The sequence below is a fragment of the Aquarana catesbeiana genome, linkage group LG03, assembly GCF_042186555.1.
Source record: "Aquarana catesbeiana isolate 2022-GZ linkage group LG03, ASM4218655v1, whole genome shotgun sequence".
Classification (NCBI taxonomy): Eukaryota; Metazoa; Chordata; class Amphibia; order Anura; family Ranidae; genus Aquarana; species Aquarana catesbeiana.
The window spans coordinates 584,009,734-584,031,725 of NC_133326.1; the positions used below are offsets into that span (position 1 = coordinate 584,009,734).

Below are 21,992 nucleotides of genomic sequence, written 5' to 3' on the forward strand. Positions count from 1 at the left end.
ATGTGACACTTAAACAATATAACATATGGATTACAACTGCAATATAACCCCGTCTGTTTATGTCTACAATAGAGTTCAGTATAGTTGTTTTAGGGCCAGTCCCCAACCGGCACCGCCCTTTGTTGTCTACTGAGAGACATATATAGAAGGGATTCAGGTTAAAAAAAAAAAAAAACCCAACTACGCTCGTTTCTTTTTTTTCCTGTTTCTAATCGATTAACAAAGAAAACAAGACCAGACAAACAGACAAACAAACAAAACAAGACCGAACAAAACAAAACACAAAAAAAAAAAAAAAGGATTCAAGCCGAGAGGGATGGCCAAGGTGTGTAAAGAATAGCATTCATACATGAGTCTCCTATCTATGGAGGGCTATTCCCTCCGTAGAATTTATGAACTGTTTCCAACCACTCCAAGTCATGAAGTACTTGTCTTGTTGGTTTCGCTCAGCCGCCAGCAAGTCCTCCATTCTACTGATGTCTATCACTTTACGTAGCCAGTCGGCTGCCGTTGGTGATGATTGTTTTTTCCAGTAAAGTGGAATGCAGGACTTTGCAGCATTAAGAAGATGCCCCAGAATTGATTCTTGATAGCATTTGACAGGAATATTAGAGACATGAAATAAGAAAAATGCCGGATCACCAGGTATCTTATATTCCGTGAACTTTTGAGACACTTCCCGGACTGTCGTCCAGAAGTTAGTCAATTTGGGGCATAACCAAAATATGTGGAGTAGTGTACCTCTGTCCCCCAAGCATCTCCAACAGATATCAGTGGTATCAGGGTAGTATTGGTGCAAAAGATAAGGGGTATAATACCATCTCGTCAGTAATTTGTAGTTAGATTCTTGTGTTTTTGTACAGATTGATGTCTTCCAAGCTAATCTAAATATATTCTGGGTTTGTGCCGGTGTGAATTTCCATTGTAGGTCCTGTTCCCATTTTTCCAAGAACGACGGATGTGATAGAGTTGTTGGATAATTCAGCATGGTGTATATTTTAGATAGGACCCGCGTTATATTGCCTTCATCAGAGCAATATTCTTCAAACCTCGTCAGGGAGCGGGTGAAATTACGTGGATTAGGTATTGTATCCAGAAAGTGTCGTAGCTGAAGTGCTGGCCAGAGGGTCAATTTGAAGGGACCCTCCTCCGTCATTAGTTCCTTGATGGAAGGCCATCTGCCATTCACTAAAAAGTGGGATGCTTGAGTTATGCCCGTCCGGCGTAGTTTGCCGAACGTGTGAAGGCAGAGGCCAGGAGAGAATTGTGGGTTCCCTAAAATAGGAAATAACGGAGAGTCCGAAGAAGAAAGAGAGTATTGTTTACTAGCTACCGATCCTATAGGGAGCGTCGTCCCTATTAGTGGGTGACTTTTCAATGGTGGTTGGAGATGGTCATAGCACCACAGGGCCTTTGAGAGTGGGATACATGTTTGGGCCTGTTCTATCAAAGCCCATAGTTTAGATCGACTATGACGGCACCAATCTACAATTCTACCTATGTGGATTGCCTGATAGTATGCTCGGATATCTGGGAAAGCTAGTCCCCCATGTTGTTTAGGTAGGGTCATTAAATGAAAAGAAGATCGTGGCTTCTTATACGCCCACACAAATTTGATAAAAAGTGCGTTAACTTGTTTAAGATAGGATATGGGGATTCTAATTGGTAGGGCTTGGAGCAGATACAGAAATTTCGGTAGAATACTCATTTTTAATAGGCTAATTCTGCCAAACCACGAATGCAGGCCCCTGTTCCAAGTCTCTAAAAGCATACGGGTTTTTGACAACAGTGATGGGAAGTTCATTTCAAATATGCGAGACGTCTCCGTCGGGATATAAGTGCCTAGGTATTGCAAAGCTGTCGCTGTCCATTTGAATTTAAAACTAGACTTGAATGTAGACAGCATAGAGAGGGGTATCCCTATCCCCATAGCTTCTGATTTATGGAAATTAATTTCCAAATTGGATAGACGTCCATAGGTCTCAAACTCACGTAGTAGATTGGGGAGGGAGATAGCAGGATTTGTCAATGAAAAGAGCATATCATCCGCATAGGCCGAGATTTTGTACTGATCACCTCCGACACTTATGCCCTGGATGTCCGGGTTCCGACGAATTCTATTTAGAAATGGTTCTAAGCACAGAACAAATAGCACGGGGGAAAGCGGACATCCCTGTCTGGTGCCATTTAATATAGGAAAGGGATCCGAAAGGACCCCATTTACCTTAACCTGAGCCGTAGGTTGTGAGTAAATTGTAGTAATCCATTGAATAATCGTATCTCCTAGGCCCAGATATCGAAGAACCGTAAACATATATTGCCAATTCACCCGATCGAATGCTTTTTCCGCGTCTGTGCTGAGGAATATACATGGTGTGTGGGAAGTTTTAGCCACATGTAGCAAATTTAAGACTTTAGTCGTATTGTCCCTTGCTTCTCTAGTAGGAACAAAGCCTACTTGATCTAAATGCACCAAATCTGGTAAATGAATTGCTAAACGAGTCGCCAGAATTTTAGTAAACAATTTAATATCCGAGTTTAGAAGGGAGATTGGCCTATAACTGCCACATAGGGTCGGGTCCTTGCCTTCCTTCGGAATAACGGATATATATGCTTTTGACATATCTCTAGGGAGAGTCTCGTCGTTGCCCAAGCCATTAAACAGGTCTACCATAAAGGGTCCTAATATAGGAAGCAGGGTTCTGTAGTATTGCAGGGTAAGACCGTCCGGACCGGGGGCCTTTCCTGTGTGCAATCTAAGTGTCATGTGACACTTAGATTGCACACAGGTGGACATCATTTCACTAATATGTGACTTCTGAAGGTAATTGGTTGCACCAGAACTTTTTATGGGCTTCATAACAAAGGGGGTGAATACATACGCACATGCCAATTATCAGTGTTTTATTTCTGAAAAATAGTTTGATGTATATATTTTTTTAATTTTACTTCACCAACTTAGACTATTGTGTTCTGATCCATCGCATATAATTCAGATTAAAAAAACATTGAACTAAAGGCTGTAATGTAACAAAATAGGTAAAAAGCCAAGGGGGGTGAACACTTTTGCAAGGCACTACATATATATATATATATATATATATATATATATATATATATATATATATATATATATATATATATATATCTATGTCAGTGGAGAGGAAATGGCTCATTAACAAGTCTAGACTGGAGAAAGGGTTAACAGGTGGTTGTAACTGAAATGTGGGTTGGAGATCCTCTCACCGGATTCCTCTTTAGGCAGTCCTTGGATGGCAGCAAGTGCTCTGTATGGTAGGGGGCCCCATGCAGCAGTACAGCAAAGGTAGCAGAGGTGGTGGTGATTCAGAAAGCTATTCTGGATGTTCCGTTCGTGTCAGCCTCCTGGTTCCAGTCTGCAGCACAGCAATCCACTCTCTCTCTTGCACTGCACAGCTTGTCACAGCAAGGCACAGCACAGCTCTCTTGCTCCTACCTGGTTGGCTCCTCCCTGATTCCTACTTTTACCCAACTGCCTGGCTTCTTCCTGGGCTTTCATTTCTATCCGGTCCCTCCTGCTCCCAGGTGCTTGTGGGCCTTGTAGTTGAAGTACATGGACAACTATGGTTAGAATCCTTCTTTAAGACTAGATCTCGCAGACTGCTCCTGTGCAATCTCTACAAACCCAGTGACAGCGAAGCAAGAAACAGTTGGCAATGCCATCTTGTGGATAAAAAAGGTTCTGCAATTCAGTAACATTGCTCAGTGTTACACACTAATGCCCCGTACACACGGTCGGATTTTCCGACGAAAAATGTGTGATAGGACCTTGTTGTCGGAAATTCCGACCGTGTGTGGGCTCCATCACACATTTTTCCATCGTAATTTCCGACACACAAAGTTTGAGAGCAGGCTATAAAATTTTCCGACAACAAAATCCGTTGTTGGAAATTCCGATCGTGTGTACACAAATCCGATGCACAAAGTGCCACGCATGCTCAGAATAAATTAAGAGACGAAAGCTATTGGCTACTGCCCCATTTATAGTCTCGACGTACGTGTATTACGTCACCGTGTTCAGAATGATCGGATTTTCCGACAACTTTGTGTGACCGTGTGTATGCAAGACAAGTTTGAGCCAACATCCCTCGGAAAAAATCCATGGATTTTGTCGGAATGTCCGATCAATGTCCGACCGTGTGTACTGGGCATAAGGATTAGTTAGCTGTAATGTGTTAAGTTTTTGGTTTAATAACGTTTAATTAATTTTCCACCAGCTCACATGACTTTATTTATATTTTTTATGCATGTGTACATGGTAACTAAGCTGAGAGGAAACATGATATAGGTTGGGATTAACTACCACTACTAGGGGTGCTTGAGAGGTTGCACAGTATTTTAAAGATTTGTACCTTTTGAATATGCTCTCCCTAGTAACTTGGATTGGATGAAATAAGCTGTGAGTACTAAAATGCAGGAAGATTTGCTTATGCTGGCTAAGGGTGAGGTTTGAGCAGTGGTGCTGATTTCTAGCTGTTTGCGATTCAGAGAATGGGTGAAATTAATGTTCACTCGCCTGCCTGCCACAGTGAACCTCTGACTGCAGGAAGTGATTTATCCATTAAGAAGTGGTGTTGATTCTGCCACTATATGAATCATAGCTTCTCGCTCTTGGTTGCTAGGATGCTGGCAACTGCTGCTTTGCTAGCAACCAATGATGCAGCCCTGGTCCCATTCGCTGCTGGCCAGGTGATTTTCTATTCAGCAGCTTAATGTAAACAATGGGGCTGTGAATATTGGCTGACATCATTAATCAAATATGGGCAGACCGCACAGCGTCTTTGGTTGCTAGGATGCTAGCTGCTGCTTGCACCCTAGTAACCAATTACACTGTGTGGCCCAGCCATATTTGGTCACTGACACCCGGGGATGCCTTCCAGCTTGTTTACAAATTTGAAATTTACCAGCAGGCAACAGGATAGGGGTTGCTAGGATGCCCTGAAAAAAACACACAACACAGTACATAAAGTCATTTATTAAACAAAAAATAATATTAGCAATGCCCTTTGATGTAAAAAAAAATATCCAAAAAATAATGTTCCAAGTAAATGTACCACAGTGATTCTCTCTAGCTGATTCTCTCACTGCAAATGATAGCAAAGCTTCAGTGGTTGCCGGGACCCTGGCAACTTCTGGCATGCTGGCAACCATTAAAGCTGTGCTGTCATTTACAGCGGGATAGTGGTTGCTAGGATGCCAGCTTTTTTGGGGGTTGCACTATATTTTTTTGTTTTTTGCATAGGGTACCACCTTAAACCCATATCAGACCTGATGGGTCTGACATGAATTTGCTGTGTTTTTGGGTTTTTTTTGCCATTTGTTTGACAATCCCTTGCCTATTAGCATTACAAATTGCCAATATTGTTTTTCAGGATTTACAATTTTCTTTTTTTTTTGTTTGCTGAATGCCCCTTAGCCCAAACCCAGACACATTAAACTCATCACTAATGGTGATAACAGTGGACTAGGACTGCATAATCTGTACTGGAACAATCACTACTCTTCATTGGAATCCTGTGTGCACAGCTGAGAGACAGGAGAAGGGCATTGTCATACTATAATAGGAAATGCCTAAAGAAAGACATTCATGGCAGGATCAACAGGTATTATTTTAATGAAAGCTGCAGACTTAGAAATATTGAAATGTATTTGTTAAATTACAGTAAACTGTTAAAGCATTTAGCAAGAAATGGTTCTTGTCTTATACAGTAGCATATTTTAGTCCTGCTGTACTTTTTTTATTGCTATAGATAAGATCTGCACACTTGTGCTCGGGTTTTCCCTAAGCCAGTTATTGTAATGCTCCTATGCTGCCAAAGGTTTAGTGTCACATTCACAGATCAAGCCTGCTTAAATCAATCACATTCTTATGAGCTGATGGAGGACAGCATTGAGGCTAGCACCCAGGGAACATTTGTATTTTATGTTATAAACTATAAATTCAGACTGCATTTCATTTCCTTTTCATATATTTACCTGCTCTTCCCCCATCCATTTCATTCTCATATTTACTGAGCAGAAAGTACACAGGACCTCTGGTCACATAAAGCAAGATTTTAATCATAGGCTTGCAATCAGCCTGACAGCAAGTAGAAGCCTATTATACATATAAGCAGCAATGCTGCAACCAGATGCTCAGTCTTCTGTGAGCCACTGTGTGCTTCTCTGGCATGCACCGCAACACAGACACCGTTTGATGGGTTGCTGCAAGGCATTAAAAAGAGGAAAAAGAAGGAGGGGAAATTATCATTCCCAGTCCTGAAGAGGAGGAGAGCAAGACGAGTAACATTGCCCTGTAGGAAGAAGAGACATTCAATCCATCACTCTGTGGATAGCACTGTGAAAAACTATGAGCTATGTCATACTGGTGGAACAGCTCTATAAAAAAAAGCGCCTTCTTCATGGACCACTTAAAGCAGCTGACAAGTGATGGATTGGTGACTGACAATACTCAGTTACTATGCTACTTCAATGTTTAAGGTCTTTGCTATTATACTTCTGGATTGTGGTCACATGGGTTTCAGACCAGCCATGTGAGACTGACTGGCTAAGCTCGTGGACTTGTGGCATTGTTAAGAGTAGTCTCAGCCAGGAACTTCAGCACCATGGACAGAAGACTCAACATCACTCCAGAAGCCTTCAACCAACTGCTGAAAGAGCACAATATGAGCAGGCTGGAGTTCATTGCAGCCTATGGACTCAAGCCACTGGTTTATATCCCAGAGCTGCCCCTCAATGCCAAGGTCATCTTTTTGGTTCTATATATCATTATCTTCATCTTAGCTTTGTTTGGCAACAGCCTTGTGGTCTACATCATTATCAGGAAGAAGGCAATGAGAACAGCCACTAACATCTTTATCTGTTCTCTGGCTTGCAGTGACTTGCTGGTAACTTTCTTTTGTATCCCTTTCACTTTGCTGCAGAATATTTCATCTGAGTGGCTGGGCGGTAAGATGCACCATTTTTCTTTATAGTCTGTGTAAACTTTTGCAATGTATCTGCATACTATTTTTTGTCCTACAGCTGCATGAGAGATGTTATGGGACTAAAGGTCCTATCTAACACTGGTTAGTGGGAAGATGAAAAGTAGTGTTAAAGGTTTTTTTAATAAATGCATAACATATTCTGGGAATCAGCTTAAAGCAGAGGAAATAAAATTGATCAAGGGCAAAATTTGTGGAATGAATACGTTAAAAACCAAGTAGGCAGGTCAGATGAACCACTAGTACCCTTACAGGATATAAAAGAGTGCCATGATCTCTGAAATGTGGTTTTCAGCTTTTGAGCCTCTTGCTATTAGTTGGATTTGCTGTTCATTAGGTTGTACGTAAAGAAATACAAATTTGTGTAGTAGGTGTATTTACTGAGTTAGTGGGTAAGGGTTGCAAAAGCGTAATGCTCTTCACAGACTGTTACCACTTTGCAATTTGCCAGTAAAAGGGTTCTTTACATGCCTGTTGTGTCTAGGGTGTCCTATGAAATAGCACTTCTGCTACCAAATTTGGTTGTCTGGGACGCACTTATTGAGAACGCCTCCTTCAGAGAAGTTGGGATTCAGGAATGACTCAAAGACCACCATCTTTCAACTTAAGTTTATATTTTTAATTCAATTTCCTTTTTAGCAACATTTTTAGAATCCTATACTCACAAATCTGAGTTGTCTGACTTTCTACTAAATTCCTAAGTTGCTTTTTCTGTTGTTTCTTTACTTTCTAATGTTGCTTCCAATATATTTTAAAGGAACTGTTGCTAGAATAGTTAGATGTGCAGAAATGTGTACATTACAGTCTGAGCAGTATCATCAGCCTTGTATATCTATACCCTCCCACACACAGACATTGTATAGACATAGACACAATGTAAAGCTGGGGGTGGGGTATACAGCTTCAATTAAACCTGTTACTGCAGATTATTGTCTTATCTCTAGTATGGATTCAGTTACTTCTTTAGTTACATTAAAAAGAACTTTGACTATGAGGGAAAATGAATGAGCAGTAAAATGATTTATTATCATTATGGATTTCTTTTTAGAGGCTTATTAAACAGATCAATGAGAAAGTAATGTGTCAATGAGGTGTAGCTGATTTTGGTGCATTACATTTAAAAATGTCACATTATCATTGAGGCATAAGAGCAATAAGCATGTGTTCAGACTATGGATTTCTATTGTGCTCCACCCAGGTCCTCTAAAATTGAGTGACCTGTCTTTTGAATTGCTAAACAAAGGCAAGAATGTTAAACACCAAGGAATTAATGCATGTAGGTCAACGAATGGTGAATTCATCAATTGCTGTAGAACCTCTCCAAGAAGATGCTTTGAACTCAGAATGGCTACATATACTTCTGCAATGTCATGGGATAAACTACTATGAGCGGTACAGTGACATGTTATAATCTCTGAGGTCATAGACCTCTGTTGTCTGCTTTCATCCAAGGATATTGGATAATAGCATATTCAGCAGATTGCAACAAGGTGGCTTCATGGTGTCATACTGATAGGCACCCAAGGCAGGACTTTTATAAATCTGGTTTAATTCATATTGACAAGCTCACCACTTTCCATCAAACAATGTTGATACCAATGTCAAGGTGCTTTTGGTAAAAAGGCAAAGAGCAAGCCATATCTACTAACCTGAAATAACATTTTCTTTGAGGTCCATGTCCTGAACAAGCTGAAAGATGGTCATTTTGTAAGGACATCATTGCTCTTTGCACTTTGTTGATATATAATGCAATTTATATAACATATACACAAACCAGATAAATGTCACAGTTCAGTGACATAATTATTCCTCACTCTCCACTTAATATTGCTCAGTTGCTTAATCCTATAAAGACAGAGCATGGGCGGATATTTTTTAATTTATAGCGGAACCCTAAAACGATATTGGTAGATTCTTACAGTGTTCTATGACCCAATTTAATCCCCTGATCAATACCTGATAATTGCATTCAAGTATGACTAATTTGTTAAAGTGTGTACTAGGTAACCTGTTGTCCTTATCTGAAATGTTCTAGCTGTAATTGGAAACATCTCCCAGCATGTTTTGTGAACAAAAGTCTGTAGAAAAACGAGGAGGAATGATGAGGTTGATTTCCTAAAACTGGAGATTGCAAAATCTGGTGCAACTGTGCATGGCAGCCAATCAGCTTTTAACTTTGGCTTGTTCAATTGAGCTTTGGCAAAAAAAAACAAAAAAAAACTGGAAGCTGATTGGTTTCTAAGCAGAGCTGCATCAGATTTTGCACTCTCCATTTGTAGTAAATCAACCCTATAATGTATGGTCAACCCTTCCCGCCGCTGCCTCCCAACCCTTTAAGGAGTTCTAAATGCCAGGAGGCAGAGGTGGGCATTCTGATCATTTGACTGCTGTGATTGACTGTCACAGCTGTCACATGATCAGAAAGCTTTGGACTTGGAGGTATGCATCAGGAGCTTTGCCGTACCCACTGGTAACTATGCTGGAAGCATGCAGGGATCTTTACATAGGGCTGCATATACACGGCTTCTCGCTGTTACCACCCACCCACCAAGAGGCCGCATATATACATACAGCCAGCTGGAAGAGGTTAATCAGTATATATAAGGCCACTGTATATATAAATGACTTGCCTACTCATTATCTTACTGCACTTTACTGCATATGAACATGGCATATGGACAGGGTTTTTTTTTATATAACAAAGCTTCATCTGAAAAATAATTTTGGATTTTTTTTTTTTTTTTTTTTTTGGATCACTGCTTATTCATTTTCAATGTGCTGTGTTATGTAGATAGCTCAATAAATGCATGTTGTAAACATGTCTTGATTTGTCATGATAGACCAAGCATGCACAGCCTGTAACTCTTCAGCTGTGGTTAAACTGTAAGTGCCAGCATGCCCTTAAAATAGGCAAGTCTGTGTGAATAGATTGTGATAAGCACCCCTGTTTAGGGAAGTCAGTCACTTTGGTGTCACAGAAAGATTTTTGTCCAGCATGTGACACCTTTATGTCTACAATTCTGATGGCTCCATCTCCTTTTCTTTTGTCATTTAATTTCTAGTAATACATTGGATCCTTCAGAATTAATTAGGCATACAGATTATAGCCTGACAAGATCAAGATATAAGTAGCACAATCACATTCACTTGTCATGCCAAGAGCTCATGCAAAGCAAACAATGATGTACGCGATCTGTCCAAACAATGATGTACGCGATCTGTCTACATCTCCTCATTTCTCTTCCTTTCCTGAGTATTATATTTACCCCCTACCAACAAGGAGGGAACATTTACTGTATCTCCTACACACTGATTCATTGATTTTTTTTTCCTCTGCCCATGATCTTATCCCTGTCTCTAAAGGGATGTTCTTTGTCTTGGGGGGTCCTTGCCACTGCACTCACTTGAGTGTTCTGTTATAAAGCTGGTCCTGTATTCACTGTGCTTCTGAGAATCACCTCTTCTACAACTTTTACAATTAATCAGTTGAAGAGACCCTTGATGACTACCACTGATTGCTCAACACTATAGTTGTTCCTGACAATCCACCAAATGTTCCTGACTATTACAGATTCACCTGTGTAGCAATCCAGACTCACTATTTTTTAAGAAGAACAAATTCAGTCATGGGAATTTTTTTACTGTGCTCTAGCAGGATTGCAAACAAAAAATCCTAATATGGCAGAGCACTTAGCTATGCTACTTACAATTAGATTTTTTTCCTTAATTAATTTCAGGATCATTAAAAAATAACTTTTTTTATAAGGGTGCATTCATATTATAGCAGTATGGTAATGCAGATGCATAAGCAATCATTTTTTTCATGCATGAAATTTGAATTGAAAATTTGAAAAATTGCCACAAGTGAAATGGGATCCCCCACCCTGCACAGCCAGGCACACCGAACCTTCACAGGCACACTTGTGTCAGAAAACAATCCAGTGCTTTGTTTTGTATTTTGTTGAGGAGATAAAACTTGGAGAGGGATTGGGAAGATTATGGGATGCCTACTTGACTTCAAACAACTTCAGGGACATCTCCTTTTTACAGTCTATTTACACTCCTTCTCTTCCTCCAGCACTAACTTTCTTGCAGAACTTCAGCTGGCACACTGATGGTTAATCAGACACAAAGCCCTCAGTCACACTTTTAGTAATGGCCCTTTACAGGCAGGAACCTGAGGCCTCTTTAGGTGTGTTGAAAAAATTCAGTGTCCAGCATACATCCCCATGGCTACTGATCACACCACCACCTCTTCAGGCACTGCCAACCTGCTGGCAGTATTTATGAGGTACTTGCCCCCTACCAGACCATTTTGCTGGGGATTGGCTGGGGCCCTCATCAATACTCCAAGCAGTCCCTACTAAACTCCACCCTCTATTTCTGTTACTGAGTTACCAGAGGTGCTGCTTGCTGAGTCATCCAGCCTTCCTGAGTCACCCCGGCCTGACCCAGATTTAACCCAGGCCTGGCTGTCAGCTAGGCCAAATTTTCCTACACTAACTATGTAAACTATGGGAAAAAAAGAACTGCGCTATTATGTGTAGTGCTAAAGCTTCAACTCAAAGTGATATACAACACAAAACTAAACTATGGAACAAAAGGAGCTGCGCTAATGGTGAACTATAAGTTATGCTGTAAAGAGCAAATTAAATTAATACATAAACATGTGTAAATGTGCATCACACCAAGAATGTCATAATGTTGATAAGACCTACAAACACAAAATCAAATAGGGCTAAAAGTTCAAAAAATAAATGTGCACAAACACAGGAAACAAAAAAAAGTCTATAATAGTTTAAATCAACACGATGATAATGTTGCAACCCTGTGACAAATCTTAATGGAATATGAAACTATGTGATTCCACCACCTTAAGAAGTGCAGGCTTACCGGATAGCCAATAAAATAGGCATATCACCCACTCCTGGGTAGTGAAGATCTCCCGATGTTGTATACGATCACTGTGAGCAATTCACCGACCTGGCATTCTCATGGAATTCCGACTCAGGAGATCCAGCAGTCCTGGTATGACAGTATCAGCTGGCTCAAAAGCTGGTAAAGCAGCACTCAACCCAGCGAATGGGGAGTTGATGGGGGTGGACAATCTCATCACATAGGTAACATAGGTAACCATGGAAAAAAGACGAGAAGGTAGGTAAAATCCAATGGTTTTAATGATAAAAAAGACTGATCAAAGTCAGTCAGTACATACAAAAAAGCGCTGTGAACCTAGCGCACAATATAAGCTGGCCGGCAATGTTTAAAAGAACAGAAAAAACATGCAATGTAGAGCGTGACAGTACGCGGTGACGTCAGAACGTCGCTCACCCAAAAAACTATGTACACTATCACCTAGCTAGAGGGTGCTACACTTATTTATAACAGCACTTAGATATCAATGTCCTTAACACAGTCCCAGATCATGCTAACTTATCCTCCTTCTTTATTTATAAAGAATATTAAACTCTCACCAGATCATGCGACCCTTAATACATATGAGGGTGTCAGGAACCATGAATCAGACGGAGACAGAAAATGCAGGTAAAATCATACCTTTTAATATAATGGTAAAAATAGTACAAATAGTAAACGTAGTCAAAACATAGGTACTGTAAAAATAGTACAAATAGTAAACGTAGTCAAAACATAGGTACTGTAGCGAAAGCGGGTAGTCAGAACAAGCCAGTAAATCAGGAAGCCAGAGATCAGCGTAGTCGGAGGCAGCAGACAGGATCAGGAACCAGAAGGGACGTCAGCCACGCAAGTCTTCAACAGGAACACAGCAGAGAGTTTCCAGATATGTTTGACCAAGACAAAGGCACAGGAGAAATGAACCAGGCAGTTTAAATAGCCAGATGGGGCTGGCTGTAGGCTGGAGTGACAAGCAGGAAATGATCACCAGGTGAGCCACAGTGGAATGATGAGTGCTGGCAATTAACCGACAGCTGAGCAACCTGAGTGCTGAGAAGGAAGGGCTAAGAGCCCAGCCCTGACTGTACCCCCTCCTCAATGTCCCCTCCCCCTCAGAGGGCCACCAGGTTTGAGGGGAAAATGTATATAGAAAGCACGGAGACTAGGGCACCAGAATTGCTGAGAAATAGCCCAAATTTGTTGATCCTTCCCTGGGTGAACAGCTACCTTGGGAAAATGGTAAGTCTGGAGCAAAACATTGTGGAGATTCTCAGGGACAAAGCAGCGGTCACCAGGTTTCTCAGGAGAATGGATCTGAGTGGCAAGAATTCTGTCACCCAAAGGTGAAGTGAGACTAGTACGAACAGTGGCCAGAATACGATCGAGAGGTATTGGAAGCAGAGTAAAACTGTCACGACAATGTGTCAGCCCTTACATTCTTAGTACCGGGTAAGAATGAGACTACGTAATTGAAGCTTGACTGAAAAAGAGCCCATTGCGCCCTTCTGGGAGATAAGCGTGTATCCTCAGACAAGAATGTGAGATTCTTATGGTCAGTCAAAATGAGGACTGGCACAGTGGTACCTTCAAGGCGATGCCTCCATTCTTTAAGAGCTAAGATGATAGCTAACAGTTCTCTGTCCCGAAACTCGTAATTGCACTCTGCAGGAGACAATTTCTTACAAAAGTAGCCACAAGGATGCATAGCGCCCTCAGAGGTAGGACGTTGAGACAGAAGAGCTCCTACTCCAGTCTCTGATGCATCAACCTCAAAAATGAAGGGTAACGTAGGATGTTCCAGTACAGGAGCTGAAACAAAGGCAGCCTTGAAAGACTTAAAGGCTTTAATGGAATCCGGAGACCAATTCTGTGGGACATAGACCTATGGGTCGAGGCCACAGTAGAACTGCAGATAGTTTCTCTGGGTCCATCGAAAACCAGCTGTAGAAATGACATAACCCAGAAATTTAACCTGTTCACGATGGAACTCGCACTTCTCCAACTTACAATACAGGTTATTGTCTCTCAGCCTCTGTAGCACATGGGAGACATCTGTGTGATGGCTCTCTAGGGATTTGGAATATATGAGAATATCGTCGAGATAAACCACCACACATTGCTGCAACATATCTCGGAGGATATCGTTGATGAATTCCTCAAAAACCGCAGGGGTGTTGCAGAGAACAAACGACATTACGAGGTATTCGTAATGTCCTGTCCTGGTATTAAACACAGTTTTCCTTGTACAAAGAGTTTTATTGAAAATATATATCAACAGAATAATACAAAACAGTGATGGATACATCATAAATTAACAGGTATAAGACTGCCGGTATCCGGCAGGTAGAACTGACATTCAAAGAGTTATTTTTTTCTTAAACACAGTTTTCCATTCATCGCCCTCCTCAATTCTCATGAGATTGTATGCCCCTTTCAGATTGAGCTTCATGAAAACCATTGCTCCCTTGAGGCAGTCAAATATATCCGTAATCAATGGAATCAGATAGGCGCTCTTAATCGTGATGTGATTGAGACCCCTATAATCGATACAAGGTCTCAGGTCACCACTCTTCTTTTTCACAAAGAAGAAGCCAGCACCAGCAGGAGACGAGGATTTGCGGATGAACCCTCAAGTGCGTCGGCAACAAAGTCCTCCATGGCTTTATCCTCCAAGACAGATAAAGGGTAAACCCAGCCACGAGGGGGCATGGCACTAGGTTGAAGGTCAACTGCGCAATCATACGACTGGTGTGGAGGCAAACTACTGGCTTGACCTTTGTCAGACATCTCTAAATTCGTGGTACTCCTCTGGCAAGGAGGAGAGTAAAGAGGTGCACAAGACCTTAGCCACTTTCCGAAAACATGTTTTATTGCAATGTGGCAACCGGAAAAGTACCTCAGCACGAAGCCAATCAAAAGAGGGGTTTCCCTCTGTAACCAAGGATAACCAATAACCACCGGGTAATGAGGTGAGGAAATGACTTGAAACTGGATTATCTCATGGTGAAGAGCCCCTATGGCCATGGTCAATGGAGCAGCCTCATGAGTCACCTGGGCAGGCTGTAGAGGTCTCCCATCAATAGCTTCAATGGCAAGTGGAGTGGCACATACCTGCGGCGGGATTGAGTGCTTAGACACAAAGGCACTGTCTATGAACAGGCCTGCAGCCCCAGAGTCGACTAGTGTCTTAATGGACGACTCAGACCAAAAAAGGGTAACCGTAACTAAGGGCTTATCCTTTAAGATAACTTGGGACGTAACAACGCCACCAAAGTTCTGTCCTCTACAGGACCTCAAGGTGTGGGCGTTTCCTGAATGGGCATGACATGACTGCAAAAAGTGACCTGCCTGGCCACAATAAAGGCGCAATCTCTCCCTCCTCCTAAAGGCCCTCTCATCTGCAGAGAGATGTATGAAGCCCAACTGCATGGGTTCTACTTCACTGGCCGACCTGGTACCAGGAGGCATGGGAGGTGAAGAAGGCAAGGGTGGCACTGCAAACCTCAGAGCCAAATGTACAGCAGGCTTTCACAAGCGCTCCTTAAAGGAAGGTCTCTTGGAGCCTGGAGTCAATGGGAATGGCAAACGTGATCAACTTTTCCAGATCCGTAGGTATGTCTCGGGAAGCTCTCTCTTCTTTGATGTTGTCCGAGAGGCCATGAGAAAAAGCAGCCATGAGGGCCTCATTGTTGCAAGCGACCTCTGCTGCCAGAGTACGGAATTCAATGGTGTAATCGGAAACTGTTCTCGTACTCATTTGATGGACATGAGGCTCTTGGCAGCAGAAGTGGAGCGTGCGGGAACGTCAAATACCCTTTTAAAGGAAGCCAAAAACACAGGGTAACTCAGGACAATGGATTTTCACATCTCCCATAGAGGGTTTGCCCAGGCCAAGGCTCTATCAGAAAGCAAAGAAATAACAAAGCCTACTTGGCTTCTGCCCGTGAGGAATGCCTGGGGCAGCATTTCCAAGTATATCCCAACCTGGTTGAGAAAACCTCTACATTGAATTGGATTGCCCCCAAATCACTGGGGAAGCGGAGCAGAACCAGAAATACCTCTTATAGAGGTAATATTTGAGGTGGAGCAGCAGCGGGGACTGCCTGCAACACAGGTTGTACTGGAACAGCCACCGTGGGAGGATCCAGGTGAGCAGTGCGAATCAGGAGCATCTGTAACGCTATGGCAAACTGATCCATGCGGTGATCCTGCTCATCCAATCTGGAAAAAATATTACCACTAGGTGGATTGTCTGCATCTTTTGAATTCATGGCCTTCAACTACTGTCAGGATCCATAAATCAGATGGAGACAGAAAATGCAGTTAAAATCACACCTTTTGATATGATGGTAAAAATGGTACAAGAAGGAAACGTAGTCAAAACATAGCCAGGGTACTCTAGCCAAAGCGGGAAGTCAGAACAAGCTAGTAAATGAGGAAGCCAGGCAGGGCCTCACCTGTCATAAACATTAAAAAAAATCAAGCTTCGAGGGTTGTAGCTCGACGACCTGGTGTAACAGAGACTAAGTCCTATCCCACCACTGGTAAAAATGTAGGGCTCCTACGACCTATGGTTCCAGAGATATGGGGCTCCTTGCGCAGCCTGTCCGAAGCTAAATACAGAAGGACCACTTTAAATACAAGCTAACACACTCTGTTTGCAGCAGACTGAGAGGTTGAGCTCACAGTGCCTCTCCTTACTTCTTGTCAGAAGCACTGAGCTCAAAGAACAGCTTGGAGTCTTGAACCAATGGTAAAGTACCATTGGTCCCAGCTCTCCAATAAAAATGCTGCAGTGGAGGCACGCTTCTACCTGCAGTGTCATAGAAGGGGCATGTTCCTAAAAGACAAATCCTACCTTCCAGCCCAGCCCTCTTAACTACAAGAAAAAAACAAGTGTTTATGGGTATAAGATTTACCCACGATCCCGTGTTTTTCTCACACAGTTAAGAGGGAGAAACTGATTCTGTTGAAAAGATACTGTTATATTCAAGCAAAATCATATATTTATATGCTATATGTCATAACATAATAATTTATTATTTATCTATTTACTGTGAAATTACTGGTTGGAAGTTATAACTTCAAACTTCAGTAATTTGTCTGTTAAGCCACTTGCTTGAGTACAGATTTTGAAAATATAGTAAATTACCTTAAAAACAATACATAATGATTATTTGTATATTGCTTACTTATGGTATTTAACCCCTTGCCACCCAGGCCAATTCTGACACTTCTCTCCTAAATGTAAAAATTATAATTTTTTTGCTAGAAAATTAGTCGGAACCCCCAAACATTATATATATTGTTTTAGCAGACACTCTAGGGCAGTGGTCTCAACGTACCAGCCCGTGGGCCATTTGCGGCCCGTGGACTGGTTATAAATGGCCCGCCGAGCAGGGCGCTCTCTGATGTGTGAAGTTGGGGAGGCGTGGGCGGCTGGGCATCCATCGCTACATTGCAGTAAACAGCGAGGGGCCGGCCCAGGGCAGATAAGCCCGAGAGCCCGGGACTCGGGAGAAGAGCTCCACCGTGGCACCGCCTCCTCCTTGACCTCGCCCCCTGACCCCGCCTTCCCTAGGAGGCAAGCGGGCGCAGCGTACCCCATGCTTCAACTTCCTCTGCGTGCTCATGAGGCCCGAAGCTGGAGGACAGGCTCGCTGCTCACTGGGGGCACAGAGCTGTCACAGAGGACAGGAGGCGCAGGCTGCTACGGGAGCCGATGGAATTGGACGGATCGAAGCAGGAGACTGGCATCATGGTATGGAAGGTACTGTCTGTCATCATCATACACACCCGCAGACATAGACTGGGACAGAGGTGGGACTGCAGGAACAGGGCTAGGGGTCTCTCATCTCCCCCCAACCCCCCTCTCCCTCTCTCTAAGCCCCCCCTCTCTTAGCCCCCCTCCCTTCTCTCTCAGCCCCCCTCTCTCTAAGCCCCCCTCCCTTCTCTCTCAGCACCCCTCTCTCTCTAAGCCCCCCTCCCTTCTCTCTCAGCCCCCCTCTCTCTAAGCCCCCCTCCCTTCTCTCTCAGCCCCCCTCCCTTCTCTCTCAGCTCCCCCTCTCTCAGCCCCCTCTCTCCAAGCCCACCTCACTTCTCCCTCAGCCCCCCTCTCTCCAAGCCCCCTCCCTTCTCTCTCAGCCCTTCCCCCTCTCTCAGCCCCCCTCTCTCTAAGCCCCCCTCCTATCTTTCTCAGCCCCCCTCTCTCTCAGCAACTCCCCTCTCACCCCCTCCCAGTCCACCCCCCCTCAGCCCTCCCCCCTCGATTAGCCCCCCTCCCTTCTCTCTTAGCCATCCCTATACTCTCAGCCCCCCTCTCTCTCTCAGCCATCCCCCTCTCTCTAAGCCCCCCTCCTTTCTCGCCCACCCGTCTCTCTCAGCCATCCCCCCTCTCCCCTCCCTATTCTCTCAGCCCCCCTCTCGCTAAGCCCCCTCCCTTCTCTCCTAGTCCTCCCTTTTCTCTCAGCCCCCCTCTCTTAGCCCACCCTATTCTCTCAGCCCCCCTTTCTCTAAGCCCCCTCTCTTCTCTCTCAGCCCTCCCTTTTCTCTCAGCTCACCTGTCTCTATCAGCCCACCTATCTCTCTCAGCCCCCCTCTCTTAGCCCTCCCTCTCTCAGCCCCCCTCGCTTAACCCCCCCTCTCTCAGCCCCCCCTCCTACCTCTCTCTCTCAGCCCACCCGTCACTCTCAGCCCACCTGTCACTTAGAGCAAACTTGACTCATCTAACACAGAGCAAACACTGCCAAGCATCTGGCAGTAAGCAGTGACTGATAGCAAGCAGCAACTACAACTGTGTATAGTTTATTTTTTTTGAAGTTTGAAAGTTTGCATGCGGCCCCCATGAGATATGAAAATTTGTCATGTGGCCCTCAGGTAATTTGAGTTTGAGACCCCTGCTGTAGGGAATGAAATGGTGGTCATTGCAACTTTTTATGTCACATGCTATTTGCGCAGCAATTTTTTTAAACGCTTTTTTTTGGGGGAGGAAAAACAGTTTCATGAATAAAAAAAAAACAAAAAACACTAACGTTAGTCCGATTTTTTTTTTTGTATAATGTGAAAAATTATGTTACACTGAGTAAATAGACACCTATCATGTCACACTTTAAAAATGTGCACACTTCTGGAATGGCGCCAAACTTCAGTACTTAGAAATCTCCATAGGCGATGCTTTAAATTTTTTTACAGGTTACATGTTTAGAGTTACAGAGGAGGTCTTGTGCTAGAATTATTGCTCTCGCTCTAACGATCGTGGCGTATGTAACCTGTGTATCTGGCTCAGATACTAGCCAGTGCATCACCAGCCACTGACCTCACCGCACGTCCCTGCTGGAGTGACAAGCAAGATATGATCACCAGGTGAGCCACAGTGGAACGATGAGTGCTGGCAATTAACTGACAGCTGAGCAACCTGAGTGCTGAGAAGGGAGGGCTAAAAGCCCAGCCCTGAGTGCCGGTTCACACTTGTGTGATGCGATTTTGATGTAAATTTTTTCATTGCGTGTTTGATTATTACCAGCGCGATTGTATTGCGAATTCAGTGCGAATTGTATGCGCTTTAAATGTAAATTAGGCAACAGATGCGATTTGTGCTCAGGCCAATCGAAAAGGCAAGAAAAAAATGGGTGTTAACTTCCTGTGCTCTTCCTTGTTTTCCTTTGTGGGAGAGTATTGTCGTTGAGGAGTGTGGTTTGTTTGTGAGTAGTCAGTGAGGATTTAGATTTTTGGTCATTATGTTTCATCAAATGTCGTTGATCATGGCAGCAGTTGTTACTGCTACTGCTGCAGTCCTGATGGACAAAGCCAGGAGGAAGAGGAGGAGGAGGATGAGGAAGAGACTGATGAGTACAAGAAGATATTGGGTCCATCCAATTATTCAAAATAGGGAAGAGAGAGGTGAGTTCAGGATCCTCTACAATGATCTCAGGCAGCATGAGGAGAAGTTCTTCAACTATTCCCGGATGTCAGTAAATAGGTTAGTACCTGTACCCCTCTTCCTTCTCCTCCTTACTATCTATCACTGACATGCATCCTACTGACCACCAATCCCACTGACCACCAATGTAAGGGCATGCATCCCACTGACCACCAATGCCACTGACCACCAATCTTACTGACCACCAATGCCACTGACCACCAATCTTACTGACCACCAATGCCACTGACCACCAATCTTACTGACCACCAATGCCACTGACCACCAATGCCACTGACCACCAATCACACTGACCACCAATGCCACTGACCACCAATGCCACTGACCACCAATGTAAGGGCATGCATCCCACTGACCACCAATGCCACTGACCACCAATCCCACTTTTGATCTCTTTTCTCCTTTTACTAGAACTCTTTCCTATTACCATTCTATTTGATTTTGTGTATGGGCTTTAGCCTGTCACTTACATTGAATTTGTGGTTTTATTCCTTAGTTTCGATGAACTGCTTCGGCTGCTTGGTACACGTTTGGAGTATCAGAACACCACCTTTCGGAATAGTGTGGAGCCAGCGGAAAGGTTGCTTGTTACATATACTTTGTGAAATTTTATGCTATGCACCATAGTAAGCTATAGTAAGGAATGCAAAGAATGCAGACAGATATGACAACAAAATTGTGTTCCAAAAAAAGTATTTATTTTTTTTTATTTTCAAAAACGTAATACGTAATTTTTTTTTGATTACATACTTGGCATGAAATATTTTGGAAACAATCCAGCTCCCTCTGACTCTCTGACCTCCTCTGACTCTCTAGCTCTCTAACTTCCCCTGTCTCTCTAACTCCCTCTAACTCTCTAACTCACTCTGACTCTCTAACTTCCCCTGACTCTCTAACTCACTGTGACTCTCTTACTTCCTCTGATTCTCTAACTTACTCTGACTCTCTTACTTCCTCTGACTCTCTAACTTCCCCTGACTCTCTTAATTCCTCTGACTGTCTTGCATCCTCTGACTGTCTAGCTTGAACATAACTGAATTTATATTAAGTTACAAAACTTTTGTAACTCAAACTCTATCTCTCCAACTCATCCTCCCTGTCATCTCCCACTCTCTCATCCTCCCTTCCTCTGACTCTATAACTCACTCTGACTCTCTAACTTCCCCTGACTGTCTTGCTTCCTCTGACTGTCTTGCTTCCTCTGACTGTCTTGCTTCCTCTGATTGTCTAGCTTGAACTTTAATATTAAGTTACAAAACTTTAGTAACTCAAACTCTATCTCTCCAACTCATCCTCCCTGTCATCTCCAACTCTCTCATCCTCCCTCCCTCCCTCCCTCCCTCGCATCTTCATCTCCACTTTCCCCCTAATCTTTTTTCTCTACATCTCTATTTCCCTGAGCCATTCAAAATATGATAGCATTTTGGAATACACTATTCAAAATTACAAAAAATAATTTAACATAAACATAACGCTAACAAAGAAAGTATCAATTTTCAACATGAAGTTGGTAGCAGCATTAGCAGGTAGTCATCTACAAATTCAAAAAACTTGGTGAACTATGTTCATCAGGCTTGGTTAAATCATGCTGTTGTAGTGTTGCTGTTGAAGAGCTTGGTGGTGTTAGCTGCAAGGCTTCACCTTGTGTTGAGGGATATTTCGTCAATAACACAGGTGGGTATATCTCGTTATCCGGTGGTACACTTGGGGGCCCATATTGTCGATAGGGTGTAGGCATGTTAGAGGCTACTTCAAGAAATCGATTGTGATATGGATAATGACTTGGAATCGGTTTCTGCTGTTCCATTGGTCTTGTTACAGGTGGAAATTGATTTGCCACGGATGGTATTTGCTCGTAGAGCTGTGCTGGTCTATTTTGTGTCAGTAAGATGGTAAGATGTTGGTAAGATGTTGAGTCAAGTGGTCTCATATCCATTTGTCTGCCGATATCCGTGGTTCTACTTGGGGGTGAAATTACTGAGGCAACAGGTGAAGGAATGGGATATGGGATTCGTGATCTGGGGGTCTCATAAATGCTAGAGGGTTCTGCAAAACTAGGGGGATAAGAGTTTGGTGCAGTGTTTGAGGCAGAAGAAATGGGAGTAAATATTTGAGTA

The 21,992-nt window shown here is 43.1% G+C and overlaps 1 protein-coding gene across 1 annotated transcript in view; it reads left to right on the forward strand.

Moving 5' to 3' along the window:
- Positions 1 to 5,839: 5,839 nt before the first annotated feature.
- LOC141134656 (pyroglutamylated RF-amide peptide receptor-like) overlaps positions 5,840 to 21,992 on the forward strand; it is a 231,153-nt gene continuing 215,000 nt past the window's right edge. The window contains exon 1 of the mRNA XM_073624101.1: positions 5,840 to 6,987. Within this exon, the coding sequence (XP_073480202.1) occupies positions 6,645 to 6,987 (343 nt within the window). The 5' untranslated portion in view covers positions 5,840 to 6,644. The remainder of the gene's footprint in view (positions 6,988 to 21,992) is intronic.